Below are 19,798 nucleotides of genomic sequence, written 5' to 3'. Positions count from 1 at the left end.
TGGTGTAGCCATGAAGATGGCATTACCAGTTCCTAACAATTATTCCTATGCTGGAAGTTATCTGCTAGCACAGGATTTTCTGCATTGGGAAGATAGGTTCATTTTCTTATGCAGGAGCAAGTGTTGGTGACATCATTCAGTGTTCTTGGAATATATTAGCTTTCTATTTATGATATCTGAAAAAAAAGGTGTCCCCTCAACCAGAATATGAAATGTGTGGGTGTGGTGGGCTACTGCCATTTTTGTATAGTGCCCTCCTCTGGCTCTGTGCATTAGATGCATCTGAGAGTTGGGAATCTGGACTGTTTTCTGCATCGTACTTAAACAGAAGTGGCACAGCAAAATGCTTTACAAGTATAAATTAGCTTGACTTCAAAGTCTTGTGCGTATTTCTTCTTCAGGTGGGAAAGCCAGAAGGATCAAATACTCCTATTCATAGATGGTTTTGTTGTTACGACTCCGATTAGAACTGATAATTCTTGTTCTTGTCACTTTACTAAATTGGTTCCTCTCTGATCCTAGACTGGTTTGAGGGTAAATTTGTTTATATCTAATCAAGGCTGAGTTTGATCATAGACAAATCTGTAATTTGTACAATTCTACTGAAGTCCTGGAAACTAGGCATTTGTAACTGAGGTCATCACGTGACGCTTCTTAAAAAAAATACATGGAAAGAGACATATGTACTGGAATCATGATATGAACACTGCCCATATTATGCTGTCAGTGAGACTGGGGGGACAGTGAATTATTCTTCATTACTACAGAGGGTCGGTTTCTAGTGTCATTGTCTAGTGAGCAGGAGGAAGCAGCTTCCCAGCTTTATGGCCTTCCGCAGCCCTGCCTTTCTCTTGCTGCATGGCTATGCATATTTCTGTGTCCTCTTCAGATTTGAAAAATTATGCTAATGCTGCATTTCTTGAGCATTACCATGGTGTATTTATCAGATCTGGGTTCTTGACTTCACTGCTTTGACCTGCAAACAAACTTACGTTCCCTTTTCATACTCTAATCAAGAAGTGTGAAAATCATGCAGCATTGGGGGTGTGGTAGAAGGACAAGGTGCTGATTCTGGAGAGGTAGCTTTAGACAACAAGGAGTCTGGGTGAGCTTTGGGTCATCACAGTCAGTTTGCTTCAGGGGAGACTGAGGCCAGCCATTTGCATTAGGGTCTGTGCTCACCAGTGAAGGGGTAGTTTATTCCAATAACCAGTATGTACAAATGTGACGTGATTGTCTTTTGATAAAGGTGTCTGTGCTATTTCTGACACACACATGAATTCACAGCACTTCCATGAAATAGTTTACCCTGCAAAATGGTATCAAGCATAATTTAAAAACGACCTAACATTGAGGGGGGGAAGAAATACACACAAAAGGAATAAGCAAGATATTTCCCTTTTGCATTCTCAATTTCTGTTAATAGCCACATAGTCAAGGAGCTGTGTATTTACCTGGCTGAGTGCACAGGCCAGGTGAAAGTTGAGCAGTACTAGCAAAGGGCATGGATAGATGGCTCCCATCAGAGCAGTCTGCTGCAGCACACCATGGTTCTGTGGGGCCAGCATCCAGTAGTCCGGTGTTCCTAGAGTGGTCCCTGGCACCTCTGCGACTGAGGCTCTGGTGCTGCTCCCTCCTGTGGCCACTGCTCACGGCAGCCTGGCTCCCACTGCCACCAGCTCCAGCTGCTGGGGAATACAGCAGCTGAAGGCCCCTCTTCCCAGCATCTGATGGCTCCAAACTCTGACAAATGCTTCAGAAAACTTGGTCAGTCTCAATAAATCTCTCTGCTCCAATTTTTTGAGAGAAATACAGTGTTGAGACTTCCTTTTTAGAAGTTTGAAAAAAATAGGCTGGGTTTTCTCCAAGTTCAGATTATTTTTGTTTCAAGTTTCAGTAAAATGTGAACTTTGAAATGTTAAAACCAGAAGAAAAACTGAAGAGAGTGAACCAAAAACCTGGATGTATTTTTGAGATATCAAAGCAAACCACTTTTTTTTTTTTTAAATTCTCAAAAAAAACAACGAAAAATATTTTTCCCCTGATGAATTTGATGAACTGTTTAATAGTATTTTTCCATTACGTGGAAAAAAAATGTTTCCTGACACTATTAGCTTAGTCAGTGCTGACTTGCATAATAGCATCTTAACAACTGTAAAATAACCATCCTCTTTTTAGCTATAGATTTTGCATTTGGAAAGCTTATTCCTGAGCTATAAATAAAAGAGGATCAGCACAGTGAGCTTTTGGAAGCAGTGAAGAGCCATATTTTTGGCCAGTTCAAGTCAGTGTACCTCTGCAGTTCTTACGCCAACTGAGCACATGGTCAGACTTCTGCCTAGTCATATTGACTTAATTTTTTTAAGACCAGTTCTATATAATCACCTTTCAACATCTAAAATGGAAGTAATTTTGGTATATATGCTCTAGTTTTCCAAAACCAGGAAACTGCAGGATACCATCTTTAAAAATAGGAGTGCTTGCATTTCTTTGGTTGATGAACCAAAGTGAAAATAAATTATTACTGTAGATATCGTTATTTGTTGAAGTAAGTGCTTACTGAAAGACCTAATATCTTTAGCCTCCTTTAAATTTTGTTATTATTTGAAGCTGTTAAGAAAGAGCATTCCTACTGCAAAAAAAAAAAAAATTAATTGTGCTGTCTGTTACAGAAATAAATTTACAGGATTAATTTCATGGCTTTGTACATCAAGTATGTTAGTATTTCCCTTTGACCTTTTACTTCAGAGTAAAGTCAAATGTCACTAGTAAACCTTCAGCTACCTACAGTCTTCCACCAAATAAGAAGTTCATTATGTTACGAGGTTAAATTGTCTGTTTACCCTATTTAGGAACTGATGTATGTAATTTTATGTAGGAGAACCATTGACCTTAATGAGTAAAATTTCAATGCATTCTGAAACAGCTAACATTTTGGTCTATTAATCCAGGTTAGATTGATTCATTATTTTAGGCCTGTACTTTGTACTCTTATGATAAGCTCACTTCATTTTAATACTACATTATCTTGAGCATCAGCTATAGGTATGAAATTAGATTAGCTGAGTCTAAAATGAGAGTGGATTTAAAGAAAAAATAGTGTTCTTTAATAGTAAATTGTGTCTGCTGCTGTATTCTTCAAATGAAGCAACTTAGCTGTAAAAGTGCAAACAGACTAAAAATAAAATCCTTTATTGAATAGAGGTTTTTGCATTTCTCTGAGGGGAGACAGTGTCCATGTGCATGTGTGTGAGCACTAGGGAAGAGAATTGTCTGTGCTTGCTTTTGGCTTAGGGGAAATTTATAAAACATATTATTTTGACAGAGATCAGAGATGTCATCAATGTCCTTCTAGAGAGAAAAGATCTACAGCCTTAGACCAAGCTTTTTGATCCCTTAGAGAAACTGTGTGAACATGCACTTTCAGAATGTAAGCCATGGGATCAGACCACATTAGCTTTAATTGTCTCTAGTTTGAGATCCTCGGCTTCCTCCATTTAAGCATTCAAAGTGGTTTTAAATATTATGATTTTCAGAACAAATGTCAGTTTTCAAATTCCACATGCTGTTGCGAAACTGTTCTCTTTCCTTGTCATTATTCCAGCCATGAATAGTTACAATGTCTTATCTTAAAATAACACTGATGAAAAGCATTCTGTGTATTTTGCAGTCATCATGCGCGTAACTGGATTAGTGGAACGAAGGATGGAGACAAGGTCAAAAAGCTAGATTTTTCTTTGTTTTGGAGTCAATGAGGTTTTTAAGTTTTACTTCATTAGAACTCTATTGCCTTCTTCCAAGTGTCTTGCAATAATCAAACTTTTATGTTGGCTTTGAACACTTTTAATGTAATTTACTCTCTGCATGCAAAAGTGAAGCACAGAGAGGTGCTCTTTCAGGTGCAGCAAATTCCTGCTTTTTTACTCATGAGTGCTGGATGTAGACCAGACTAATGTGCAAATCCATGAACCCATTAGTTCAGAGAGGGCACTGTCTGTGAATTTGGGGCATTTCCAGTCACTTTAAAGCCTCAAGATGGAGCATTCATCAGAAGATGCCCATGAACCATATACTTTATATCCTATGAAATGGGTTGCAAATTATGCAGTGCACTTGTAAGTGGCTTCTTTCTGCTCTTTGCAATCTTGCTGTTTTCCTCCAAATCCCAGCAACTGATGGAAAATATTTCGACAGATTAAAAGGTCAGGACAGTATTTAGCCTTTTGTTCCAAGGAAATAAAGTGTTGAAGGTTAGTGTGAGTTGAAGGTGAAGGGCTTCTGTTTGCTTTTTTCTTACTTGACACTTATTAATGCTGCTTCTCTTTTAGAAAGCAGGTGATGAAGTGGACGTAATACTGTTGGGCAACAAGTGTGATAAGGAGGCAGAACGTGTAGTTCCAAAACAGAAAGGAGAAAAGGTATAATTGATCACCAGTACTTTCTTTGGGTTCTCCTGAGTATCTTAGTATGTAACTGTGAGCTGTTACACTGAAAATGATAAAAAGCTCCTGGATTCCAAAAATTCTGTTAGGATTTGTTCCAGAAGAACAGTTGTGGAGTTCTGGAGTGGTTGAGTTTTTTTTAACTTATGAGCAGAAATGCATTAAGTAACACTTACCTGGTCTCTTTAGAATACTGATTTTTCTTTTAAAGGTTAAACTGTGCTTTAAAAGTTTTTGGTGTTACAATAGAAATCTCATATTTTGAATTAAAACTAAAAATATTTTAGAGTCTGTATTTTCATAGTGCTGTTTTAACATGGAATTCTAAAATTTAATTAATAATACATTCTGCATAGATTTTTTGATACCTAATGCATCTATCAATGATTGTATTTTTTTTGGCTACAGCCTGACTATAAAGAGCTATTCTGTGATCTGCATTGTCTGTTAATAGTCCTAAATAACACTGAACAGATACATTCAGGGAACATCGAGCTCCCCTGGTTCTGTGTATGTGTTGTACAGCTGAGAATACAGTATAATTTATAGCCACTGACCATGTACGTGTAGGGGAAAAACTGGTGTTAAGTGGGGAGTGCTGTTTCAAAGGCAATGGCAAATTGCTCTCACTGAGAACCAATTGAGGAAATACAGGAGCCATGCTATGGCAGAAGAAATTGTGATACTTTAATGTTGCAGCATGTATTATATATCAGTAAATTTTGCAACTGCAGACTGTGTGCATCTGCTGTCTGGAACTCGGAATGAGCCCTTCTGTTACGCTTTCAGGCATAGAATCATAGCATCGTTTAGGTTGGAAAGGACCTTTTAAGATCACTGAGTCCAAACATAGCACACTGCCAAGTTCACCACTAAACCTTGTCCTTAATCACCACATCTACGTGTCTTTTGAACACCTTGAGGGAAGGTGACTTCACCACTTTCCTGAGCAACCTGTTCCAGTGCCTGACAACCCTCTCAGTGAAGTTTCTCCTGGTATCTAATCTAAACCTCCCCTGGCACAACTTAAGGCCATTTCCTGTTGTCCTGCCACTTGGGAGAAGAAACCACTCAACTACTACCTCCTTTTAGGTAGTTCCTTCCCTTTTCCTTCCCTTTTCCTTTCCCTTCTCTTGTCTTCCTTTCCCTTTTACTTGCTCCCAGAAGTCTGCATATACTGGCATGGTTTGGCAAGGAGCAGGTCAGCCAGCAGTGGAAAAGCATCACATTAGAAACTGCTTAGGAAGGTTGGATGCATCAATAGACATGATGATGTTCACCCAATTCTGCTGAAAGAGCTGGTCAGTGTCATTTAGGCCACTGTCAGTCAGTTCTGAAAAATCATGGTGGTTGGGCAAGATCCCTCTTGACTAGAAACAGGCCAGCATGACACCTACCTTTAAAAAAGGCAAGGAAGAGAGTTAAAGAAACAGTCAGCCTTCCTTTGGTCAGTGGAAGGATCATGGAGCATATTGTCATCAAATCCTTCTCCAATGACATAAAAGACACAAAGATACTTTGGAATAGTCAACAGAGAGCAAATTGTGCTTCACCGCCCTGATTGCCTTTTATGATGCTGGGAAGTGACTGTGGACAAGGGAGTAGTGGTGCTTGTGATATATCTTGAATTTAATAAGGGTTTTGTCACACTCTCCCATGGTATCCTCACTTGGGAGCTAGGAAATGTGGGCTGGACAAGCAGAGCATTAGGTGGACTGAAACATGGCTGGACTATCAGAGGCACAGGGTAGCAACCAAAGACTGTGTGTCTGGTTGGCAGGGGTGTGTAGTGGGACTCACGTTGTTCAACATCTTCATCAGTGACCTGGCTGATGATCACTGGAGATTTGCTTGTGATATGAGGTTAAGGGATGTATCTGGCATACCAAATAGATGAACACCAATTCTGTGGGACCTTAATAAATTTGATAATTGGGCCAACAGAAACATCATGAAATTCAGTAAGAGGTGCAAAGATTTACACCTGGGATGAAAGAATCCCAGGCATGAGTCATGGCTCTACTGCAAAGGACAGGTGGGTTACAGTGAACACCAGCTTGAATGTAAGTCAGCGGTGTTCTCTCATTGCTTAAAGGCATGCTGGGCTACATTAGAAGGATAATGCATGGTAGATCTGAAGAGATTATTATCCTGCCTACCTAGTGGTGGCAAGGCCACACAGGAGTATTGTGTTCAGCTTTGCCTTCCCCATTTCAAGAAGGATATGGATAAACTGGAGATGGTCCAGCTGCAAAGATTATTGGGGTCTAGTACCAGTAATCCCTGAGGAGAACTGAGAGAGCTGTGTAAAGAGGACGCTGAGGATAGATACTGGTCTACAGCAATTGAAGTGTGGGTGGAGGAAGGACAGAAGCCCTGGTTTGTGAGGTTCAGGTTGGAGATAAGGAGAACTAGTTGCACCTGAAGGGTAATGTAGCCATGGAAGAGGGTCCCATAGAAGTCAGGGAATCTTCATCATTGGTGTATTTCTAGGCTCAGGTAGGCAAAGCTATGGCTAGTCACATATATGGGCAGTAGTTCCATTTCAAATGGGGTTACCTTTCCAAATTATTTCTGTGTTTCCATTATTACAATGGTTTGTGTTCATCAGAGTTTGTATATAGGTTGCATCTCAGAATCTGTTACATGACACAGGAAAGAAAAAGAATATTTAATGGTAGATTCTGTGTACTTTATAAGCAGTGAACCAGTCTTCTCCACTTTATTAGCCCAGTGTTTCTTTATTGCCTTTATTTTTGTTTATGAACCTTTATGCATCATTGTTTTGCACTGACATTTGCCAATAGTGAAATGATTTTAACTTTCTGTGACAACTTACTGCAGTACCAAAACCAGTTCACAGTAGATGCTGGAGTATTAGAATCCCTTATGAAGAATCCCTTAAGAAACAGTCCAGATCTCATCTTTTTTTTCAAAATTACATTTTTTAGAGCCTTTTTGGAAAAAGAAACATTTTGCTTTTCCTTTTTCCTGCTTTTAGTCTTTACTATATTTTGACAAAAACTTTTATGCCCAATTCTTATACCTTCAAGCCTGATTATGGAATTTTTGTAAAGCACTGATTTGTTAGTTTTAGAGGTCATTGAAAGCAAACATAACCATCAACATTAGACTTTTTGGAAGGGGAGCCTTCCAAATAAATCATTAAGTGGTCTGTAATTACTGGATTTTCTATACCTTATAAAGAATAAGGTATTTTCGTTTCCTGGATTTGTTTTCTCAAGATGTATACTGAGAGGGATCCATTGCAAAGGGAATAAATAGACTCTCCCACTATGTTTATCTGACAGATACTGTTCCCACCTTGACCCCCCTCTCTTGGGAGACAACAATACAACTATTTTTCTCCGTGTATTTAACTGTGTAAGTTAGAAAAAAAAAAAAAATAGGGCCTTAAAAAGCTATGAATTTTGTTGGGTTGTTGTTGGTTTTTTTCCTCATGCCAACATATCCCTAAGCTGTCTATAATGGAAATACACTGGAGATTAAGGAATATGAGTGAATTAAATAAAATTAACCGATGTGAAGTCTATGCTGCCCTTTTCTTCTAAGTATTTTCTCTCTTCTCCTATTATCATAATATGTTTTCACATACGTTAGCTGTTCTTTGCTTGCCGATTATCTCTATGCCTCTCTCTGGTGAAAAGGAACATCTCTTTTTTGTATTTAGTCATGCCTTTTTTTCTGCAGTTTTTTCACATTTTTGTCTGTACTTTTCTGCAGGCAGTCCATTAGTTTCCTCTTAAATAATTGCTTAGGAGACAGTTCATTTTCCAAATAAATCAAAACAGTGAAAATAGAACCACTAGAGTTTATTCTTCTTATTTACAAGTAGCGAGAGGTTTAAAAAGCTGTTTGAAAATGCAGAAACTTAAGAAGAATGTTTAAGAATTACCTGAAATTTATAAACTGAGGATGAATATAGAGTACATCAGTGAGCTGACATTTACTTAATCAGTGTTTATGTAGCATGGTAGAAGCTGTCAGAACACCTCCATGTCTCTTGCTATTAGAACTAGGAAGTGTTTTTTTTCCTGAAAACTGTTCATCCCATTGCCTGCATTTGTTTTTCAGCTTGCTTGGGAACATGGAATACCCTTTTTTGAAACCAGTGCTAAAGATAATGTGAACATTGAAAATGCATTCTCAGTCTTGACTAAGGAAATACTGGAAAAGGTAGGCTCCTTCTCTGAGTAGAAAGAAAAATGGAAGATTTCTCTTGACAGATTGGGTAAACAAGCTTGTAAATACAAAGAGGTTAAGCAAAGCACAGCCAGTACTGTTTCTGGATTATGGGGTTAGTATTTTGAGGGGGATCCTGTAGCTGTAGACATACAGAGGAGGAACGTGGGGGAGAATAACTGTGGGAGAAGAGAACAACACAAGAGGGGAGCAGGTAGAATACAGTTCAGAGAGAAGGTGAAAATTTCGGAAAACATTTGAGGCTTTCCTTCCCACACTCTTCTTCAAGGGGGAGTTTAACAGCTCTAGTAGTTCCGTGCCAAGAAGATTCCTTTTCCCTCTAGGTTTCTGTAGAAAATGCACACTGTGAAGATGCTGCATGCTGGTGGAATGAGCAGACCTTTTATGTTCAACAATCAAGTGTTTTATCCAAAGTTCATAGCTGCTTGTTTGGATGATTTTGTGCTTTTGAAGTTATTAGGACCTGAAGATTTGAGTTAATTAGTGGTAGAATCAATATTGTAGCTGTCAGAGGCAGCATCTCTAACTACCTTGACTGTTTTGGCTTGAACATTCTTACTCCTCAGGGTTGCAGTATTTTTGTAGGATTGAATTATTGTTAATTAGTTCTGAAAATGTTTTGCATCGCAATTTATTTATAGACAGTAGAGTATTATTTTAGACAGTAATGGATGTTCTCCATGCAATGAATTATCATTGCCATTCATCACCAATATTAGTTATACAAAACTAGCCTTCCATTCCAAATACTCTTGAAGTCATAATAAAGATAAATGAGCAAAATTACTGACAAAGTCACAAGTTGCAGTGTTTTGATTAAGTAGCCATAGGCAATGGTCAGAATAATATCTCAGGGTTGGACTGCTTCTAAATCAAGGTCCTGTCACATATTACAATAACATAAGCTGTAGTTGGTTATTTTGGGGGAGAAAAAAACAAGCTTTGAATTCCTTTAGCATGAAAATAAAGCTCAGCAACTCAACAATCACATGTAAATTAGAACAGGAGGATAATGGCAGGTCCTTCAACAGCTGGCAAAAACTCTCAAATAAAATAATTCTGATTTTCTTGTAAATGAAGACATTGCGTACTGTAAATAGAGATTGTATTTTTTAGTATGAAGCATGAAAAATACAAAAACAATAGCTATGATCATAACTGCTGCAAAGACAAATACACGCGAAGCGAGCATTTATGCACGGTGCGTTTGGGTCAGGTCTGAGAGAATTCTCTGCAGCGTGCAGGAATTATGTTTGAGTATTTCTCTCTCTAAGATTGCCTGCACTTATTTTACTTTAAGTAGAACTTCAGTATTGCTACTGATCATCATGAAAATTAGTGGGTTTTGTAGTGTGGACATGCAAACTAATTCAAACCTTGTTGAAAATGTTATACTTTAATTAGAGCTGCTTGAGAATACAGTTGTACATTCTGTGTGTGTGTACGTGTCTTTGGAAATCATGTCCATAAGAATTTGTTAAGTTTGTCTGTAGTAACATTTCACCTTATTTAGAAACATTTGCAATCCCTGATGGGGCATCAGGTACCATTACTTTGGTGTATAATTTGCTGTTGATTTGAACAATTTAAATATTTGTTGATTTAAACAAGTGCTCCTTTAGCCCAGTGGGTTTTGTCTATGGCGTGATGGGAGAGTTCACAGTAAAAAAAAAAAATCCAGCATACAGTTTGATCAGTTCAACATTTTCAGGTTCGACAAAATAATTTGCTTGTTCACAAAACTGTGAAACCTGAATTGAATTTTAACTTACTGACTGCTGAAATTTTGGAGAAGGGAAAATGCAGTAGGAAGTGTGACTAGTAGCCATGAAAAATGACATGATAGATGCTAGTCTGAGATCACTTCAGTCATAGATTCATTCTGTAGTGGTAAAATATGTATTTGCTGATTGTAAAAAGGAGATACAGCTTTGCATGGTGTTTTGTCCCAAGACACCCATGTCTGAGGTAGCCGAATATCAGGCCTTGCTTTTGGCTGCAGTAGGACCACCTGTCCCAGACTGATGAGGTGCTTCAGCAGAAGCACATCATTGCTTTACCAGTCCCACAGAGGAAACTGGTTTTAAGGAATTCCCAAAAAAGTCTATTGTGGCCATGCTTTTGGGAAGTATGTGGAGGTCATTCAGTAGATGGATAGGGAGGTGAATAGGTGGATAGATGAGGAGATAGATGGGTGGGTGGATAGATGATAGATAGATAGATAGATAGATAGATAGATAGATAGATAGATAGATAGATAGATAGATAGATAGGCAAGGCAGGCTGGCAGGCAGCAGACCATTTACAGATACATTGCAGTAGGCTGTATTTATCTGTGGAAATCTAGGTTTTTTATATACACTCTTGTTTACCATCTGCTTTCTTTATTAACTAAATCTACAGAAAACACTCCTGTAGATAGGGAAGATCAATGTCCAGAGTTACAGAGCTTATAAAGAACTAATGAGGTTCTTGCTGCTTTTGACATTTAGAACGTGTTCTAAACGTTCAGCAGAGGATTGGGGAAAAAAAACACGTTAAACTGTGGCAGGCACACACACAAAAAGTGAGTTTGTGTTGTCATTTGTACTTCATTTTTCTGTCTCTTCTGGTGTCTTTGCCCATGGCAGGGGGGTTGGAACTAGATGATCTTTAAGGTCCATTCCAATCCATTATGTGATTCTTCTGTGGTTTTACTTGCAGTGGTCTTAAGGGAGGGCGAAGACTTCTGTATCCCAGTGATTCAAATAACTAAAGTGCTGCTTAATCTTTCACATATTTATCATCTCTGCTGTTCTATGCTGGTTCTTAATTCTACAGCTCTACTTTACATGGGTAGTCTCATTAAAACAATCAGATCTTATTTGACAGCTTACATTGGTAACAGCTAAGGAGTCATGCCATATTTTTGAGAACTCATGATTTTCAAACCAATCAGTTAATATTAGCTGATTAGATTGTATTCAAAAGGCCATAGTGGAAATCAATGTTAATGACAGAGCTTATTCCAGAGGTTTGCTTAGACACATCGACAAATATCAACAGTATTTTATTTGTTCACAATTCTTACAAGTCTCAGATATGCCTAAACGTGTTCATTAATAGATGGCAGCTGTTGCATAAAAATGCTTCTGGTTGCCAGTCAGCTACTTGTCCTTGTGATTCAGTCCTCAAAAAACAATCAAAACCAAAAAAAAATACCACCCACAAAGCAGTATTTGCAATTTGGTGTTGTTTGCTTTCATGGCTGACAAGCAGAACTCTTCTTGACCAGCTTTTTAAAAAAATACTACAAGGCTTTGTATTTCTTTCTTTGTGGGTGTGGTGGTTGGCATTTTCCTAAACTAGGAGCAGAAGGAGGAAAAATGTATTGAACAAAAAGAAGAAGAAAAGAAGTTTTTGCCTTTTTCTGAAGACTGCTATAAAACTAACCAAAATTTATGTTCTACCTGCCTCCAAAGAGCATTTGACTACTAAAATTCTTTTAAAATAATATTAAATAAACATGTGTCTGCTGAGCACAGGAAGTAAAATTCCATTTAAGAACTTTCCCTGTGTTGTTGAGAGTAACGTTTCATGTTTAGCAGCTGGATCTCATTTAAGATGAACAGTCAGAAGTAGCAGGCCCCAATTTTGTCCTTCCTTCATCTCTTTACTTTCCTATGGCAGCAAAATTTTTGAGACTATATTGTGTGTGCCATTCCTTTGGTCCTGAAGTACCTTTGGAACTTGCTAGCTGATTTTAAACAAATTTAACAGGCCAAACTAAAAGATAATTAAGATCCCAAGGAGTTCCTTGAAAATAAGGTGATGGGTGGAGGAGAAGCAGAGTCTTTTGCAGAAGGGAAGCCTCCAGCATTAGTTCATACAGTATTAGACAGAAATGACTACACAGAGACTGAAATATGCTTCAACCAGCCACTCCAGCTGGATCTTGCATCATGGGTATCAAATTTAATTCACTGCAAGACTGAAATCCATAGGAAATCAGATTTCATTATTGCCAGGGTTCATGAAATTTTTAGTTTGTCCAAAACATACCTATGTCTCCAGCAGTGCACATTCAGTGTATCTTTATTATTCACAGTCATGAATGGAGCCCCAGGCTTTATTTGTCCTTTATTTATCTTGTACTGACCACAGAATATTAATTTCTTCTTGAGGTTTTTCATAATGCTTATAATGCTGTGGTATAGATCTATTTTAGATTTTTATCTTCATAACCTATCTTAGTAACGTTAGGTAGTGTACTCAGCATTGCACACATGAGAACCAAGGTACAGAGATTAAAGCAAAGAGGATAAATGATGACACCAACGCTGTGCTGATGCAATGTAGGGTATAATTTTGCTACACTATCTTGTTTAATTGGGGGGAAAACCAAACCAAACCAAAAAACAACAAACCAAGAAAAATAAATAAAGGTCTGTTCTGGACATGGAATGAACCAGATATTCTTCTGGAAACAGTAGCATATAATTAGGTCGCAAAAATCAAAACTTTATAATTAAGTTTGGTTATAGGGGATAAGATTCATCTTAGTCTGCAACATCAGCCAGCTAAAATTCCCATGACTGCTCCGATATGTTTGTCTGGACTCTGTTCAGTGGAAAGAGATGAATCTTTAGGATAAAACTGTGTTCTGGAGATGCCTTTCTCTCTCCACTGATTATAGAGGACTCTGTATCAGCCCATATGGTTTCATATGATAAAGCTTAATACATTAAACTTCTTCAGGAGACCAAAGGAATGTTACACACTCCTGGCATTTGCTGCTTCTGCAAGATCTTGACTTTGAAGCCTGATTGCTCTCTGAAATTGGGTTTTTGAGGTGGAGCTATATTAAACCTTACACAGATGATCTGTAGGGTTGAGGAACCTTAGAGTAACAGCATAGCTGTCTCCTCAAGTTTGTGAAATAACAGCAGAACAACATTGTTACAGTCTCCGTGGTATTAACAGAAGAGGGAGGTAGAGACCCACGCTTTGTCCTTGGGTTAGATGTGTTTTAGACATTGTGGTATAGCAGGATTTGGGAGCAAGGACTTCATCCCCATTTCTTGAGGCAGGCATTCTACAGCATCTAGGTCCTGCTGTGCCTGAACTTGTAGCAATTCCTGCTCTTCTGCATCTCCCCCTGCCCTCTCAATGATCATTTTTGATGCTAATGTATCTCTACCTCTTGCTTGATGCTGCTTGGGCCCTGTCCTGCTTATTCTATTTCAAGAGGACCGTCTTGCATTTTGAACAAGTAATTTCAACCCTAGAATTACAGAATACAGGGAAAACACAGGTCAAGAATATGGCAGAGCTGATCTTAATAACACAGCTCTCTCTACTGGTAGTTCAGGTTTGGAAGTCACATGAATTTGGTTGCAAATGATTCTCTGCCATGCTTTGCCAATCTTTGTTAAATATATACAAAATTATTGTGTTCAATAACTATGATAATTTTGTCATTAGAGAAAATAAAAATCACTGGAATTTCAAGAAGCTATAAATAATAGGAGCTTCAGATACAGTCCCTTTTGCTTGCTTTTCTAAAGTCCATAGCTTTCCCACGGGCACTCCAGGTCTGCCTTTGATGGGGGCATTGAAATACATGTAGAGTATTTTTCCAAATCCATAATGAACCCCACCTCCAAAATATCTAAAACAATATCAAAATTTCAAGAAGTTGTGCCAGAGTAGATTAATCCAACTTGGTATGGCACTGCTAATCTGAGCAGTTTTCAAGCAAGGAAAGGGCAGCTGATCTTAACTCAGTTTTATAAATGTACCCCATTAGAAGCCATTCAAAGAGGTTATTTTATTTTTTAATTGTATTTCCCCTTGTGTACCAGCTTAGTTTTCTTTCCCTGGTTTAAAAAGAAAAAAAAGCAAATAACCATTGGGATCTCAGCCATCTCCTCACAGTTCCTGTGTCTACAAGTTAGGTATCTATTGCACGCCAGTGTTACAAACTGCTTGGAGCTGGAGAGGAAAGACGGCCGGCCTATAAACCAGCTTAAACAGATACTTGCCTGTTAGGTGAGATGTGTCTGCTGTGCTAGTTAACAGGAAAAACTAGTATTGGATAGCAGGAAGTTTCAACATCATACTGAAATCATTGCATGGTTGAGCAGCATCTGTGTCTGTGGCGGTATTTTCAAAACCCCGCTTTGCCCAAGATGCTGAAGTGGAAACGAGCTTCTCAGTTCCATTTTGGCTCTTCTCGCTTTTCCACAGTTTTCTGCTCTTTATTGGCTGGCTTGTCGAGGAGTGAGTTCCAACAGGCTGAGCTGAAATGTGAGCTGGATGTGTTAGTGTTCAGGGAGCCCTGAAGAAGGAATGCTGCTCGCCTTGTTCTCCACAGGTGGGAGAGATTTGCATACCTCCCTGCTGTAATTTCGGGAGAGGAGGGTGCCGCGCCTCCCCGCCTCTTCCAGGGCTCTGCTGAAGCTGAGCACTACGTGGCATTTCTTGATCCTTGCTTCAATACTTTACACAGTACTTGAGGCTATGAATGTGCACCTTTTAAATGTGTGTATAGCACATTTGCCTAAATGAATCCCAGGCCCTTATTTGCTTGATGAAGATCCTGTATGAACTAGTTTTATCAGACTGAAGTGATTCTTTAAAGTCCATGACTTTTAAATGGCTTTTAAAACCAGCTATTACCTCGTCTTTATTTGTGGAGCAGTGGTTCTTATATTTGTGTCCTGGCTAATTTGTTGATGAACTATGATCAGATAATGATTTTACAGATTCAGTTAACCATTTCATTGTCAAATAGGTTTCACCATTTTTCATCACTTACAGAACTAAGGAGCCTTGCTGCACTTACACATGAACAGGTTACTTGCTACCCAAAAGTGCTATTAAGTATTAAAGTAATTGTAAATAAGCATCTTCAGTGTTTAAGGAACATGCAAGTTTCTCCTCTCTAACTGAAAGCTTGAAATTAGATATAACCAATAACACTTGAATTCTGAAGTTGTTCAAACAGGGATTTTTGTAGAACTCTTTACTACTTAAACTGAATTTTTTCTTCTGAAGAAAAAGCAGGAGTGAAACTTTATGTTCACAATAATCAATGTTCAGTGTTATTTTTTGGTCTCAATAGAGTAAATTTAAATTTCTTATTGTACCATTATCTTCCAAAGCTTTTCTTTTTTCCCCCTAAATTCATTAAGTCACAGTCTTCTAGTACCCTAGAGTCAGAACAGTAATTGCCAATAATTTTATTGATGACATCCATCCTGAGGTTTAGACACTACGATACCTTTCCTGCCCTCTGTTTCTGCCTCTATCCATTAGTTCTGAACCCTTCCCAAACATGTCATCTTCTCCCTGAGCAGTGTGCACCATACAAGCCTCTCTGTGACCCTGCAGCCTCAGGGAGGAATGGGCTCAGCCACTCTCTTTGTAGGGATGGCCCTGGCACAGGGCAGCCAGTATCCTGGGAGAGCTGGAGCTGTGGCTACAGAAGGAAAAAGGAAACAAATTTCCTGCATCAGCTCCAGAATTTTAGGTAGCTTTAAATTTTCTCAAACAGAGAGGCATAAGGTTTATTGTCACATGGGGGGACCTTTTGTTTTCCCCTCATTTTGATTCAGCTGAGTAATTCTTTCTGGATGTAGTCAGTGTTCAACTACGCTATCACAATGTATGTGTAAGTTCTCAATTCTGAATCATGATTAGCATTATACTACATTATGCCTTTTGTCCTCTCTCCCTTTTTTTTTTTTACCTTGTGCTTTGAATGTCATTAATTCCAGATTAGACAGCTGTCCTCTCTGGAAGCTTCTCTTTATTATCAGAAATGGTTGTTTATGGCTGTTGGGTTTGTGTTGAGAGAGGAATGTGGTGAATCCATTGGTTGCACTTACTTCTCTGTGAATCATTTCATACTTGGTAAACCTGCCAAGAATGAAGGCAGGACAATGGCAAGTAGAGAAGTTAGGCATATTTTTTCTTCCTAGGCATGTCACAATATTCTCTACATCTTTGTGCCTGAGTTCAAGGTTCACTGTTCATAGTTTTAGAGTACAAGATTGCATCATTTACTCAGTATTGTATTGCATAACTGGGTTTGATTGTTTCTCTGGTCAGCACTAATTATCTAGTTGACTTTATTGCTGAAAGGAAGAGTCCTGGGTTTGCTGATTATTTTTTTTTTTAATTTGCTTTTGCAATCAGTACATAAATGTTGTACAAGGGCAGAGTTATACTTTGATCGTTTACCTTGATAAAGACTTGTTGCTTCTATTTGGGGGTATTCCTAGTTATTCAAGAGAGGCAAGAAAATGAAGAATTTCAGTGAATTTTACAAAACAAGTTGATGTTCTTTACCACAATTAATAGCCTGTGCCTTTTTTTAATGAATAGCTATATTGCCCTATGCTTTTCAATTGGATTTTTGCACCCTATGCTGAATACTTTGAAGATTAATGTACTTAACTGTAAATTAGTAAAAATTATATAGTCAACAGAAGAACCTGCACATCTAGAGAAATTAATGTGAGTAAAGATTTACAGGATCAGTTCACATGGTTTGTAGTGTCTCTTCAAAAGACGCTTTCATAGAAACATATAATAGTTTGGGTTGGAAGGGACCTTAAGGATCATCTAGTTCCAACCCTCCTGCCATGGGCAGGGACACCTCCCATTAGAACATGTTGCTCAAAGTCCCATCCAACCTGGTCTTGGACGCTTCCAGGGAAGGGGCATCCACAACTTCCCTGATCAACCTGTTCAGTGTCTCACTACCCTCACACTAAACAATTTCTTCCTAATATCTAGTCTAAATATCCTCTGTTTCAGTTTAAAGCCATCCCCCCTCTTCCTATCACTACAAGCCCTTGTAAACAGTCCCTCCCCAGCTTTTCTGTAGCCCCCTTAGGTACTGGAAGGCTGCTATAAGGTCTCCCCAGAGCCTTCTCCAGGCTGAACAACCCCAACTCTTGCAGCCTGTCCTCATAGGAGAGATGCTCCTGCCCTCTGATCATCCTCGTGGCCCTCCTCTGGACTTGCTGCAACACCTCCATGTCCTTCTTGTGTTAGGGACTCCAGAACTGGACTCAGTATTCCAGGTGGGGTCTCATGAGAGCAGAGTAGTGGGGGAGAATCACCTCCCTTGACCGTGTGGCCATGCTTCTTTTGGTGCAGCCCAGGACACGGTTGGCTTTCTGGGCTGCAAGCGCACATTGCTGGCTCATTATGAGCTTCTCATCAATCAGCACCCCCAAGTCATTCTCCTCAGGGCTGTTCTCAATCCATTCTCCCCCCAGCCTGTAACTGTGCTTGGGATTGCCACAACCCAGGTGCAGGACCTTGCCCTTGGCCGTATTGAACTTCAAAACATTGGCATGGGCCTACCCCTCCAGCCTGTCAGGGTCCCTCTGGATTGTGTCCCTTCCCCTCCAGCTTCCCTGCCTTCCAGCTTCTGTCATCTGTCACCTTCGGAGTGATGAGAGATATCTGAGGCAGTTGAAGAATGTAAATATACAAAGCTGTGACTTGCATGGGCATCATTGTCTGTCTAATTTTTTTAGAAAACTGCAATATTTTAATTAAATATTCAAAGAAAAAAATATATTCAGTGACCTCACCAAATCTGTAACATATTAAAATCTATAAAAATTAAATGTTTTCAACTGTTATGTTCTAGTTATCTTAATTGTTTGCTTTTGCTTGTTTTACAGAAATCCTGTGTATTGTATGACTTAGATGTTGTGGCTCTAAATGAAAATAAGAAGAGAACCTGCTGTGCATTCTGAAATACTGTTTCTTATTCCATCTTCTCTTCAGAAAATATTAACTATTGCAAAGGAACAAAAAAAACCTTAAAAGTGAGCCTGTGATACCAAAACACAGTATTTACGTATCCTTTCTATTGCACAAACTTTGTTGCCAAATGTTTTTATATGTTTATATTATATTTTCATATTTTTATTGTGAAGTTAAAACAATTATCTGACTTTGGAGTTATTAGGTGCATCTCAGGAGGACTGCATTTAGATAAGTGTTTGCAGAAATGAAATCTAAGTGTAGTAATTTTCTCCTATTAAAAACATTTACCTTGATTTTTTTTTCTGTGTTATTTATACCAGATTTGTAATGTAATGAACATTGACATAATCACATGGGCAACCTTCTGATACATGAAATCACTTGTGCTGTTCCCCAGATAACACCACTTTAAGTAGCTGATAAGTACTGCAGTCCCCTAAGGTTATTTTCTGGGATTTTTTGGCTTCCTTCTTTTTCAGAAACATAGGTGTTATTTCAATATCCTTGAACAGGGAGTCTGTGAAGGTAAGGGCTGAGAGAAAAGAATAAGCCCTATACAAAATCAGTATGTTGCTGAACCTTCCTTACAAGGCAGAAAACATGGAACAATGGAATGCATCCAGTAATAATTCTCGTGCTAATCCAGACTTCTGTAATTCTATGAAACACTTCACACAGGCATTAGCAGCATACCTGCATTTTCGAGTGTTCCTTTTATTGTAAATGAACACAGTATGAAAAGTGTGTGCAGTACTTGCTTGATACTGTGAGTTATCTTCTTAAAGTACAAATGCATTAGGTATCTGATTCTGCTCATTTGGATCTGTTTTATGCTGGAATGTAATATATTTAATTTCAGTGGAGGATATCAGATTTTATTTAAATTTAAATGAGATGCCAGTTTCTCTTGCTTTAATTAAAAGCAAAGAGAACACAAATCAGACCTGCAGGACATACACAAAGCAAACACAAGTTGGGAAATCTGAAGAAATGCTGTGATTATCTTTTTTTTTTTTTTTTTTTTGCCTAGGAGATGTCATTCTTTCTGATTATTAAATGTAATTGTTTTATCACATTTGTGAATGAACAATACTACTGTGCAAAATTGTGTTGTGAGCTATCCCAGCACATCCAGAATAACTAACTCCATTGTCTCATTGTTCTGGGATGTCACTACCCTCCTGAAATATGCCTGTTACTTCTTTGAGGGCTGTTTGCAGACTGTCATAATATCAAATTATTATTAAATTTGGTATTGAGGCAGTGAGCTCAACTGGAAAATGCTTTTTGAAGTGCATGGGACCTAGTAAGCCTGAGCATGCTGACAGGTGACTGTGCCACTGGATGATTGAGTCTGC

The 19,798-nt window shown here is 38.5% G+C and overlaps 1 protein-coding gene across 3 annotated transcripts in view; it reads left to right on the top strand.

Moving 5' to 3' along the window:
• Positions 1–18,733, top strand: part of LOC127380566 (ras-related protein Rab-10-like) — a 29,541-nt gene extending 10,808 nt beyond the window's left edge. The window contains exons 4-6 of one of the 3 annotated variants that reach the window (XM_051609723.1): positions 4,329–4,418; positions 8,538–8,639; positions 18,353–18,733. In XM_051609723.1, the coding sequence (XP_051465683.1) occupies positions 4,329–4,418; positions 8,538–8,639; positions 18,353–18,427 (267 nt within the window). In that variant the 3' untranslated portion in view covers positions 18,428–18,733. The remainder of the gene's footprint in view (positions 1–4,328; positions 4,419–8,537; positions 8,640–18,352) is intronic. The other 2 variants (XM_051609724.1, XM_051609725.1) reach the window with 2 other exon arrangements.
• The last annotated feature ends 1,065 nt before the right edge of the window (positions 18,734–19,798 follow it).

This window comes from Apus apus, chromosome 2 (assembly GCF_020740795.1).
Source record: "Apus apus isolate bApuApu2 chromosome 2, bApuApu2.pri.cur, whole genome shotgun sequence".
Lineage (NCBI taxonomy): Eukaryota > Metazoa > Chordata > Aves > Apodiformes > Apodidae > Apus > Apus apus.
Note: the sequence above shows the minus strand (reverse complement) of the source record. Positions and strands in the feature narration are given on the sequence as shown.